At 51.1% G+C, this 12,136-nt stretch overlaps 2 protein-coding genes across 2 annotated transcripts; both read left to right on the top strand.

Moving 5' to 3' along the window:
* Positions 1–1,911: 1,911 nt before the first annotated feature.
* HRG_11917 (transposase-like protein) lies at positions 1,912–3,536 on the top strand (the record flags this gene model as incomplete). Its single annotated transcript, XM_044870387.1, has 4 exons — positions 1,912–2,301; positions 2,345–2,585; positions 2,750–2,965; positions 3,091–3,536. 4 exons carry the CDS (start codon positions 1,912–1,914, stop codon positions 3,534–3,536), a joined length of 1,293 nt encoding a protein of 430 aa, XP_044714529.1.
* Positions 3,537–9,617: 6,081 nt separating this feature from the next.
* On the top strand, positions 9,618–10,001 carry HRG_11918 (uncharacterized protein; the record flags this gene model as incomplete). The annotated part of the gene is made up of 1 exon (XM_044870388.1): positions 9,618–10,001. The coding sequence occupies one exon, from the start codon at positions 9,618–9,620 to the stop codon at positions 9,999–10,001; it is 384 nt and encodes a 127-aa protein (XP_044714530.1).
* Positions 10,002–12,136: the final 2,135 nt, after the last annotated feature.

Genomic DNA, 12,136 nt, shown 5'->3' on the forward strand with positions numbered 1-12,136 from the left:
AGAGCGTACGTTCGTAGTGTTCATCGCTTGTGGAAAGGGTCGCCGGAGTCGATACAGGGGTCGAGGTTGAACGGGCAGGATACGACGTTGGGCAGGGCGTTGATTCGGGGACGGATCCGAAGCCGCTGTCGGAGATATCGACGCAAAGGTCAGGCGAGGTCATGGTAAAAAATAATCTGTCTATCATGTCGAAACGACGAAACCACAAAGATGGTGGCAGTAAAGGGTCAACAACAGGTCCAGGTAAACGCGAATAACGCGTCCAACGCGACTAGTTGGCACATTATACCCTTATCCTCCGGATGTTTCGGATACTTATTTTCAGGCTAATTTGTGAGGATAAGCAAGTAGCGAGTGCCAAATTGAGCTCGAGTATTAGATAAGTTCCTAACAGCCTTTAGATCGCGAACTTGACACGATTAATGTCGCTTGCAATTGCTCGCGCAGTATCGAGATATCGGAGGATCCAAACGCGTTTTCCAATTAGCTTGCCAGACGCTACCTGAGGGTGTAAGTGTTGCACTGTAAATACCAAATATGGGCAATCGGGCTCAAAACGTGCTTGAAATGTAATTATGTGGGAGGAAAATATGTGAACTATTGACCGCCTTAATGACGATATAGCACTCATTAACCAAATATTAAGCACACGTTTCAAGACTTGTGCTATTCCAATGAGAAGACTAGGAAATTCGAACTGCACTATTATTATTATATGTGTTATAAAATCACGATGTTTAGAAGCGTTATGATTCTTTCGATTAATACAGGGTAGCAGCATCAGAGAGGCGCATCTGCAGCTGTTAGAGGCTCTGCTAAATACATGGGCGTTCTTAACTACACCACTTCCAATCCACCAATCCACCCACTCCAGCTCCAAGTGGATTCGGTGGATTAGCTAATCCACCGACATTTTGCCAGTGGATTAGCCAGTGGAATCCACGAGTGGATCCACTACGTGGATTGAGTGGAGTGGCTTTCAACCTGCTCCTACATAAGGATGAGGCAGTCATAGCTTAATTGGAGGGACAACCATCCGAAAGCAGTGTGGCTAACAATCAAGCTCGAACTTGATAAGTCTCAATCAAGTTTGACTTCCCATCAAGTCAAGTTCTCAAGTCAAGTTTAATAGCTGTCGTCAATCAATCAAGTTGCAAGAGTGTCAAGTTGTCAAGTACTTGATGTAAGAGGAGATGACTACCCTGGACCGGTGCGAAATTGGCCAATTACATTGCTTAGAATCGACGTACTTTGCCCATTGTGCGGCCGTTGTGCGGTTATGGAACGTAAAATAACTTAGCGCATTGCCCCCACTGGGATCTTCACCCAGGCGAAGTGGAACCCTACCTACTCCTGCTCCACCAAGCCGCTATCCACAACGCGTCGAATCGACGCGTTATGATGTCGCTACACGCGTTTTGGGGCCCAAGCCGGTCGTCAAGTACGCGAAGCTTATCTGTGACGTCTTCCTCGAGGCAATCTACCGATCTAAACGAGCCGATACCGTCGACCGAGCAAACGTCAGGCGTGGAGCAACCTCTCCATCGGTCTACCTGCCCTCCACATTCTCTGGCGTTCCCAATTGACTGGGGCGTGCTTCGGCGGCACGATGGCACGATTCTCAAGGGTATACAGTATCGCATACGGGACAAGAGGAACGTGGGCAGACGAGTGAAGGTCTCGTGGATCTATTCATATGGAGCAGAGCTGGAGCATAGTAATGACAAGTACTTCCTGTGCGCCGATTGCCATACCAAGAAGCGGTATACCAGTCAGTTATTCGCAGCAGAATCGACGACAGCCGCAATCCAGCATCTTTTAGAGTTCCACAAGATCAAACGGCCTTCGAATTCGACCACCGATGACGATGATTTCGACGCCACCAACGCCGCAGAAGTTTTCCAGCTCGTCATGCCATTTAATGAGGATGAGTACAAGCAGAAGCTCATTGACTGGGCCATCAAGCTACGCCTTAGCTACCGAGAAGTCACGGACGAGTCGACCACTGATTTACTCACATACGGCAAGCCTCCGCTCGCGCGCCTGTTGCCAACGCATCACTCAACGCTCTCGCGGTGGGTGAAGGATTCGATGGCAGCACGCTTACCATTCATCATCGAATTTGTGCAGTCCGCACTCAGCACCATCAACCTCTTGATCGACGGATGGCGGGCTCACAATCGCAGAGAGTACATCGCTGTTTGCGGACACTTCGTCGATGGCCAAGGCCATCCTCGAACACTCCTCCTCGGCTTCCCACGACGTTATGGCGGTCACACTGGCGACGACCTCGCAGCACTGGTAAAGCCAGTAATTCTACAATACGGCATCGGCGAAAGCTCAGGTGAATCTTATTGAGGCTTCGGAGGAGCAGCGTGTAGCTCTCTGGACCCTCAAAGGCGTCATTGGCAAGCTGCACAACCTCGTTGTCTACATTAATCGAAACGACGCACGCCGTGAGCAGTTGAGAGCTCGCATGCGCGTCACGAAGACAAGCGACGGCATGCTGTTCGTCGGCGTGCTCCTCAGTGACGGTGGCATTCGATGGAACGCGACGTTCTACATGATCGAGCGTGCTCTTAAGTGTCGGCCTGCCATCGATCTTTACCAGGCGCAGTGGAAGCCTCCAGATAAAACGACAAGCACAAGAATGACTTCCTCACCGAGGCTGATTGGCACGAGCTTGAGCTCTTCTATAGGCTCCTGCAGCCCTTCGAGCGACTCACGAAGCGACTACAATGCCGTGCAGATGGCGAGGGCAACGAGGGCGGCCAAGGCTCGGTGTGGCAAGTACTTTACGCCATGGACTTCTTGCTCACGAAGCTTGAGAGCGTCAAAGAAGAGATACACGCAATGGATGCTGATAACAAGGACGAACTTCCGCCCTATTACTCCGCAGGCGTGCTCGCTGCATGGTCGAAGATCAACACGTACTACGAGCTCACCGACCGATCACCGATCTACCGTATGGCCATCGCTCTCCACCCAGCCTACCAATTCGAATACTTCAGGGCGAAGTGGTGGAAGCGAAGGATTGGAGAAGGACAGCACAGAAGGAGCTAACTGCATATTACGATCGCTTCGCCGCAGTCACGGTGGCCACTGACCACGTCGACCAGGCCGAGACTTCTCCTTGTTCCTCGCCGACAATCGACGACGAATTCGATGCTTGGGGCCATACAACAGATCGACCACACCGTGGCAAGAGGAGGAAGGTGGAGACCGAGTGGGAGGTCTGGATAAAGCAGGTGCCGTCGAAGGACGACATGAACGTTAAGAATCCTCTTGCGTGGTGGGTGGACCGACGCCACGTTTGGCCCATTCTCAGCAAACTTGCCCTTAACATCTTCAGTACGCCGGCGATGAGCGCAGAGCCAGAGCGCGTATTCTCCGACGGCGGCGAGCTTATCACCGACAAGCGCAACGGCCTCGGCGATGACACAGTTGAAGCTGAGATGATACAGAAGAATTGGATTACTTCCAAGATTTTGCATCGGATTGCGACACCTCGAGGTCTATACAAATTACCGGATTAGGTATAATACATCAAGTACTTGACAAGTTGTCAATCAAGCTCCTTGACTGGTCAAGTCAAGCTTCAATCGAGTTGGACATACCTTCAATCAATCGAGTTCGATGGTCGAAATTGAACTCGATTGATTGTTAGCCACTCTCGCAATAAAATGAGGGTAAGAGTCAATCTGTTCATTGTCGTCTATCTAAAATGAATGTGAAGTTCTGTCTTCTTATAGTCCTGAGGAATATGACTGCTTTGCGGTGGCGAATTTGCCACTTGCCACCCAGGCTGCTTTGTGATGCTATCTAGAAAGTTCCATCTCGTCGCTTAACAATCGCGCGTTTCATCATGCGTATCCTGAATGCGACAGCCACACTGCATCCGACTTCATCTCATTCATATGCAAAATGCATCAGAGTCCAAATTCCAGGTTCGCCGACATTGAAGCGATACGGCGGGCGCAGGAGGAGGTCAATGCAGCTGAGAATGAAGACCCTGATGGAACCGAGGCGGAGCTTTCAGACATTGGTGATGAATGTATCGTAGTGCGTGTTGGTGGCGAGTAAACGGCGATTGAATTGGTGGTTGTCAAAACAGATGGAAATTTTTTGGGGTGCCGATAACAGGGGGGTGCCGATTTCTATGTGCAGGGACTTACATCGCATCCGCGGGCTGCTGAGGCCTCACTATCTGGAAGCAAACCCCACTGACTGAGCCAAGTGGCTATCCATTCCTTATTTACCGGGCCGAGCTCTCTGAGAATTTGGCTGACTAGTGCTGCGTTGCGCTTGACCAGCTGTCGAGGCTTCTTGCTGGTTTGTAAACTTTTGTAAAATCAATGAGCTTGATAGCTGGAAGCCGTTCCACTTCGTACCTGGAGGTTCTTTGATCAATCGCCGTTATCCATTCATTATATGGGATAACCTTTAGCTCCGGCATCATTTCGACGGTCCAGGACACTATGTCTGACCAGTGAACAACATCGGGATGAATAATATGATATACTGGTAGTTCCGGAGTGCTTTTGCCGTCAATACCGGACGCAGCACTCACGGGATGCGACCTCGCAATGTCTAGAAGTACTTGGGCTACTTTATTAACAGGTAGCCACTCGACACTTTCGCGATTTGGAAAGTCGCCAGGGATAAGGCCGAGTCGTGCTGAGGAAATGAACAACTAGTTGCAAGAAAGTTCAGTTGACTCTGTGTCATGCGAAAGGCGTATCAATACATACCGCGGGAATATATTCGTTTTGGTTCCAGGCACCATTTTGGTTATCAACTGGTCCAGTGATCACGCCGACTCGGCAAATTACTGCTCGTAAGCCAGATACCAAAACCGCATACCGCAGAACGCATTCAGAAACAAGCTTCGCCTGGCTGTAACCCATCGGGCCAGCCGCCGTGAGGTCGAGAACGACGTCCTCAGGCACACGCTCGGATGCTTGCCAGCCGCCAACGGCGGAGACACTGGAGACAAAAAGCAACACGGCCGATTTTGCAGAGCCCAGGCAGAAATCAGAAAGGTTTCGAACGCCCTGGATATGGGGTGCGAAGGACGAGAGAGGCCACTGAAAATTGACTGGCCATTGGTTGTGGATGACGTGTGTCACTGTCTCTGTGAGTTGCTGGTACACATTGGGCCTCAGACCTAGGAAAGGTGCTGAAAGATCAGCATGTAGAAACGTAACGCGTTTCGAGTTCCAATCAGCGTTGTGGCCCTTGGCAGAAGCGAGAGCCGCTTGACGAGCTGCTGCGTCAGCTGTCCGGTTTAGACAGACAATGCCTTGGACGTTAGGGTCGCGGTCAAGGCAATTTAGTAAATATGAGCCCAGAGATCCAGTGCTTCCAGTTAAGAGCACGGTCATTCTAGGGCTGGCTCTGGTTTGAGGAAGATCAGAAATGCATGAGCTTAAGAGCGCCTTCATTACTTGAACTTCCTCTGCCGCTTCAAGTTTCGTGCTGTTGCACGCCTTTTGATTTCCATTAATGACGTCTGCCGCCGAAGATAGTTCCACGACATATTTGGCAAGCTGAGAAAGGGTCGGGTGCATATAGATATCGGTTGGGGTGATGCCGCCTGCTATATTGAAGTTGATTTCTCGCGTTATCATCGTAGCTTCAAGTGAATCGACGCCAGCTCTGAAAAAGTCGTCGTCTGGATCAAGCTGTCGCGGCGTTGCTTCCCTACCATGGTGACAATGCTCAGCCAGCAATTGTCTCAGCCAGGCCATCACACTATCATAGTCTCGCCAAGGTTGACTAGTCAGGAGTTGAGGTCGTTCTGGCGCTATATTCCGCCTTTCAATGTGCTTATAGAATGCTTCAATCTCTGTGCTGTAGAGTTCATTCGTAATGCGCCTCTGGATCTTGCTCTGGCCAAGAAAATGCAAGGGCTTAGACGGGTCTGCAAACAGGATGTGGTGGCGGTCCAGCTGGCCATGACGAGGAGCATGTTTGTTGGCCTCCGCTACTACAGGTAGCAACCTTTGAATCAGTTCATGGCGCGATTGCTGATCTTCCGGGTGTTCGACGCCGGGTACCAGGTCGATTAATGCGAGGGTTGGAATCGCCCTGCCCCACTATAATAGCACCGCGGACGAGTGAACTCCTCGCGAGGCCGTCTCCATTAGCACAGGAGTAAGCTTTTCTCCATTGCTCAATACAATAACGTCATCCTTTCGCCCGCGATAGCGCCACAAGAATGGCTTGTTCGGATCGGGGTGCTGATCGTAGAGATCGTTCATCGACCATTCGGATATCTGGGAAAGGCGTAAAGGTGCCCTGAAAATTCTTAATTTTGGCGTCTCGAACAATGATGAGTTCAAATAAGCCAGGATAATCCTGGCACTCCCGCATTGAATCCCTGAATGAGTGGGATGCCAATAAAAGTACTCCCAGTCGACGGCGGATGGAGCCAGTCGAGGAAGATTGGCTGTCTCTGTAGCACCCAGATTCCCAATTACTCGCGTATATTGAGAAATAGTGTCACCGGCACTTTTGGATAGCGGCGCTGTTCGTTCCGTCAGCTCTAAGAACGGCGAATTGCGGGTTTGAGGGGGATTACATGCCACCACTAACAACGACATAGGAAAAGCCCTTCATGTGTTCTAACCAATCTGGTTGTGTACTGATATCCTCGTAAAGGAGGCGCTCCCATTGAAGCATTGACATCAGCAAATCGGTGCATTGCGTCCACGTATGCAGCGTTGGGCACAACATGCGGCGCTCCGAAAACGAGGGTCACTCCGAGACACAAAGCCCAGGTGATGGTGGCGTTTATACCGCTCGTGTGGAAAAGCGGCATTGAAGTATACGCTCGTTTTGCCTCTTGGTAGATTTCTGTAGTCGGCCTGAAACTGCCGATAGGCGGCACTGTCCGCCACGCTTCGTAGGTGCTGAGCATGCCGATCTTCCACGCAACGGCTTTGGGCAGACCTGTTGATCCTGTGGTATGCAACACCAGGCAAGGGTCATGTTGCGCCTCATCAAACGATTTGAGATAGGGTGCACAGGAACCATCCTGGAATCATCTAGGAGCTGCTCCAGGTCCGGTGCCTCTATTGTTCGCATTGGTCGACTCTGGATTATCCGGGAGATGTCGGTGTTTTTCGCCTGTAGAAACTTTTCGCAGTCACCTTGAGCGAGAATGTTCAAATGACCATCTAGATTGTTTCGTGGTGATGTGAATAACATCTATCGCAATGTTATCAAAATCCTGGTCACATATATTCACCGGAGCAGGACACGGCAAGTACCTTGTAACCCACCTAATGGCAGCAAACATGAATATGAGATATCGAATATCATCTGCCGCCTACTTAGCCAAGCTTTGTGCATAAAATTTACAGAAAAATCATCTTACTAGGGCCAATGTAAGCTATTGACTCAACAAGGTTGGTTCTCCAAAAGATTCTACGAGATACCAACTCGCCATGTTGATTGCGTTTGCAAAGCAGCGGCTATTGACCTCAAGGAAGCCGTCTCGAGGGTCCGAAGTCCGGGAAATGCGAAAAGAACATGGTTGGGAACTACACAGGCGAGTTCTTGTGGTCGGAGGTGGATCAAGCGGCATGGTGAAGCCCTTTCGAGGCTGAAGACAGGGTGAATTTCTTTCTTTACAGCACTGTTTGACATGATGAACCTGTTCTCGCGAAGAGAGCAGGGCAAAGGCATAATTTTTTTGGAGGTGCATGTGTGTTCATTCTTCCCTTCTGTCATAGGCCCTTATTTATCCCCTTGCCCTGCTTCTTCCTCCGTGTTCCATCTTCTTCCTTGCGGACTTACTAATCATTAGGCACCCATCTCTCCGCGTCAGCGTGCCACCTCCTGTTTCATCATGTCTCGCCCTACACCTTCAGCTAGCTATCAGGCTTCAGGATCAAGTCTTAGACCCTTCTTCTCGACACCTGTAGATAAAAATCGTCTTGAAAAAACCCTATGAAACCGAAGGCCTCATTTGTCGGAACGGCAGAGCGCAACTAGAGGTTATTGCTTGCTGAACGTCCGGGTGGTACATATTTTGGCCAGAACAATGAGTCATGACGAATTTGAACCCTTTTGTTTCATGTCGCGTGAAACTTCGTAAGGAATGCCTGTTTAGAACCAACTGTCTCCGTCCTTACCTGATGCGCCACCAGGTCGTAAAGAGGAGTTATTTTAGAATATTGCTGTTAGATTGGCGCCAGCTGAAACTGTCACAGCCAGAGCTAGTAGTTCGAAATATCATGTCATAGAGATACATCCTTCGGACTGTATTACACCCTCCCCACCGCCGGTGAGGGTGTCAGCATATTTTAATGGCAATTGATGGGCCTACCCGTTGGCTAGCTTGGGCGCCCCGCGCCCAAGCTAGCCAACGGGTAAATAGGGTCCTCGATTTCTTGCTTTATCTTCTCAACACCCGTGGCATCTCTTCTCGCGAAGGAGAGAGCAAAAGTGGGCATAAAAGTGGATAAAGGGACTTTTCGAAGGTCGAGTATCATACGATCAGATGGTATGTGAAATGCATGTGTTCATTGCTCTGTCCAGTTGCCCTGTATCCGTCTAGCCCTCCCCTTTTATATCCCTCTGTGCCTTCCCTGTGTTCATATCCCGTGTTCAGGTATAATGTACATTCTATCAGGAAGAGGCACTTCTTGCCTCTCACTGAAGGCCGCGTAAGCCATCTACGTCAGCACATTCAGCTCGATCTCCCCGATCAATAATTAGCTTTCCAAGCTATTAGGTCGATAGTTCAATCTCTTGAGGTCCCCGAGCCAGTAAAAGATATACCGGGCTCCTTGGAGGATCCCGATCGAATAGGAGATCCTCCGGACCCCTCAGTGGACCACAAACCTCCCTCCTTACCTGGTTTCGAGCTGTTTTACCTAGAGAGACCTAGAGGCCTCACTTCGTTCGGACCTTCTTCTCGACATCTCTGGCCCTGCGCTTCTGATCAAACTCTTACGTTAATACAGTCCCCATGGCCCGCTATGTCCTCCAGATTTGCCACGCTCTCGTCCAGGAAGATTTGTGACTTCCGCAGTTCCCATTGAGATTCATCGGCGCCGCAATTTCTGTGTGGCTGAGGAAGGCTACTAAAGTAACTCTCCGGGCATGTTGCAAACAGATTATACAAGGCACTGTCGTCGCCTTTGCCGTATTGAAGCTCGGGGTCGAATGTGGCACTGGACGCGCGTATTGGGGCATCACCCCAAGGCAGGTCAGTCAGCGTTACAATGTTGCTCATACTGTCGCCGGATCCAAGTCGATGAAAATGGCAGGGCTTACGGTTCGTTCGTCGGGATTCAGGCATGTTCAAACGTCGAAAAGGAACGAGGAAAGACTTTGTATCTCATGATCCCGAAAAGTACAACCGTTGGAGCTATTCCAGCCCCCTACTGGAAGGGCGAGATGCAAGCCAGACGAGGATGGGTAGCCACATTCAGGAGCACTAGCCACACGGCGTCCATAAGACGGCGTCCGTAGTAAAGTGGTTCGGCGCGCATATCAATTGCCATTTTAATAGCTGACGCTACCACAGCTACCCGTGCCACGCCCACTTTTATTTGGAACTCGCAAGCTCGCACCACCTCGATTGCGATGGATTACCAGGAACAATGCCGCGGAAAAGCAAGAACAGCACCAAGCGCAACTCGAACCAATTCGAGTTGCTCGATGACGAGGATGACGGTACGAACGACAATGTGGCCTGTAGCATCATTGTGGCCAATTCGACAAGCGCGGCCGACGCGACAAGGACCAGCGCTCGCGGTCGCCCTCTGAAACCGACACTGCAATTCGACCCAGAACCGCGCCCATCACGAAAGAAATCCGCCGTCCCGAAAGCGAAATCGACGAATGCCGACCCCGGTGCCAACGAGGATTCATTGGCACGAATCGAAGCTCTCTTGAAACGCGTCGAGGCGGGCCGAAAGGGCAGGGAAACGCGTCGAGTCCTTGGAAGAGTTCATTCGAAACGAGCTCTTCCCACGCGTCGCTAGCCCTCCGAGTCCACTCCAAATGCGCCTCATCAGCAACAGCAACAGCACCTGCCACCTTCGCCACCACCCTCTCCAGTCCCAGGACCACTGCCAGGCATTGGGTTGGACGTGAGTCGGGTCCTAGATAGTGACATAAAGGAAGGCAATGCCGGCACTATTCGTCGGCGCGCGAACGCTGCCCTTGAGAATTTGGGTGTGACCTGTCTTGGCGTCAATTCTAAAGAAACGGGCGTTTTCGGCTTCTCTTTCGAGAGACGGACGTCGATAAAGTACGGCAGAACGACACCTGGATAAGGACCCATTTCGACAAGGGAACGCTATGGGGAGCAGTGGTACCCTCTACGGGTTGATAGAGCCCATCGTGGGGTTGCGACGGATGATATCGGATGCGCCGTGTTTGGGCGGATGAACGGGGTGAAAGTGCACAAGATGCGATGGCTCGGGACAGCGTCTGTCGACAAGGAGTACCGCTCTCTGGTGGTACACCTGGATAAGAAAGAGGAGGTGGACAGGTTGCTTGCAAAACGAACGGTTGAGATGGCGAATGGCGAGTGTGCATACACGCGACCATTCGTTCAGGGACTTCAACCAGCGAGATGCTACCGTTGCCACCTCTACGGACACTTGCATTATCGCTGCAAGGCCCCAGCTCCGATCTGTGGACAGTGCGGCCAACCGGGCCATTCTGCGTCGACTTGCACCTCGAACGTTTTTAAGTGTGCAGCGTGCGGTGGAAAAGGAGCACACAAGGCTACAGATCCTGGGTGCCCGGTATATCGCCGGGAACTCGCCAAGTTACGACCGTCGCCCTACTAACATACATCCTCTGTCTTAACCTTTTCTTTTCAGCACAAACCCTCTACCTATACCTGTGGTTGCCCCACAGCTGGTAGGTTAGCTACACCGGACGGCTAAAGGCAGGTGGACTCTTCGTCAAATGCGGCGGAGGAGAGTGGTCTGTACTCATCAGACAGGCTCCAGAATTGGAAAGGGACAGGTCAAATGAGCAAGAGACGGATTGAAGGATGTAAGAGAAATTTAGGCATTCGATCGGGACGAATTCCTTGGGCTCGGAACCGAGAATTGGACAACTCTAGATTAGGCTTAGCGAGTCTGACGCAGTGCCTCTGACTATCGTCAATGGCGAAATAAACATCATCATCGATTGCGATGACATAAGTGCTTACCGGCTGGTCTGCGTCGTGGAGGCATGACAATCGTGACAAGCAACCTGTCCGTCCTGCAAGTCATTGCGCGGCCGCGACGGCAGTCGGGACAACGTACGATCCGCGAGATATACGAATGCGTCGAGACTTTGCGGAGAAGAGGATGCAGCGTTGCCCTTCGATGGGTACCCGCCCACGAAGACTTCACGATGAGCCCGCTGGCTAAAGCAGCCGCGAAGAGAGCAACCAGGGACGAATGCGCTGCCGAACCAGCGGCATTCAAAGCAAGGTCAACGACGCTACGACTGCTGCTCAACGGACAGAGACAGATCAACCAAATTCCAGAACGAGTCGGAAGTGGTCGAGAAAGATTGACAAGGCGCTACCCAGTCGGCACACTCGAAAGTTATATGACGAACTGACAAAGAAAGAAGCACGCGTGCTGGGGCAACTTCGCACCGGCAAATCTCGACTGAACAATTACCTTTACAAGATAGGAGCTGTGGATTCGGATGAGTGCATGTGCGGACAGACAGCAGAGACAGTGGAACATTTCCTTTTCCGATGCAATAGGTGGACATCACAGCGAGAGATCATGCTTCGGTACACACGCGACAAGATTGGGGACCTATCGTTCTTCCTGGGAGGCAAAGCAGCATCAGACAATGACAAGTGGCAGCCGGATATGAAGGCTGTACGAGCGACAGTACAGTTCGCGTTGGCAACCAAACGCCTCAACATGGACCAGCAGATGACGAACTAACCACAGACCGAAGACACACAAGCATTAAACAGCCTTCCACGTGACAGACCGCGCTTCAGCCGCTGAAGGTAGGACGCTGAACACTTGGAGAAACTGACCTTCAAGCAGGCCTGTCATGTCACAGCGATCGAGGCTGAAACAGATGAAAAGAAGTGTGGTGTTGGAATACTAACCTGCTGAGTAACCCGTGCAATCGGGATACCATC

The sequence above is a fragment of the Hirsutella rhossiliensis genome, assembly GCF_020360975.1.
Source record: "Hirsutella rhossiliensis strain HR02 chromosome Unknown scaffold00027, whole genome shotgun sequence".
NCBI lineage: Eukaryota > Fungi > Ascomycota > Sordariomycetes > Hypocreales > Ophiocordycipitaceae > Hirsutella > Hirsutella rhossiliensis.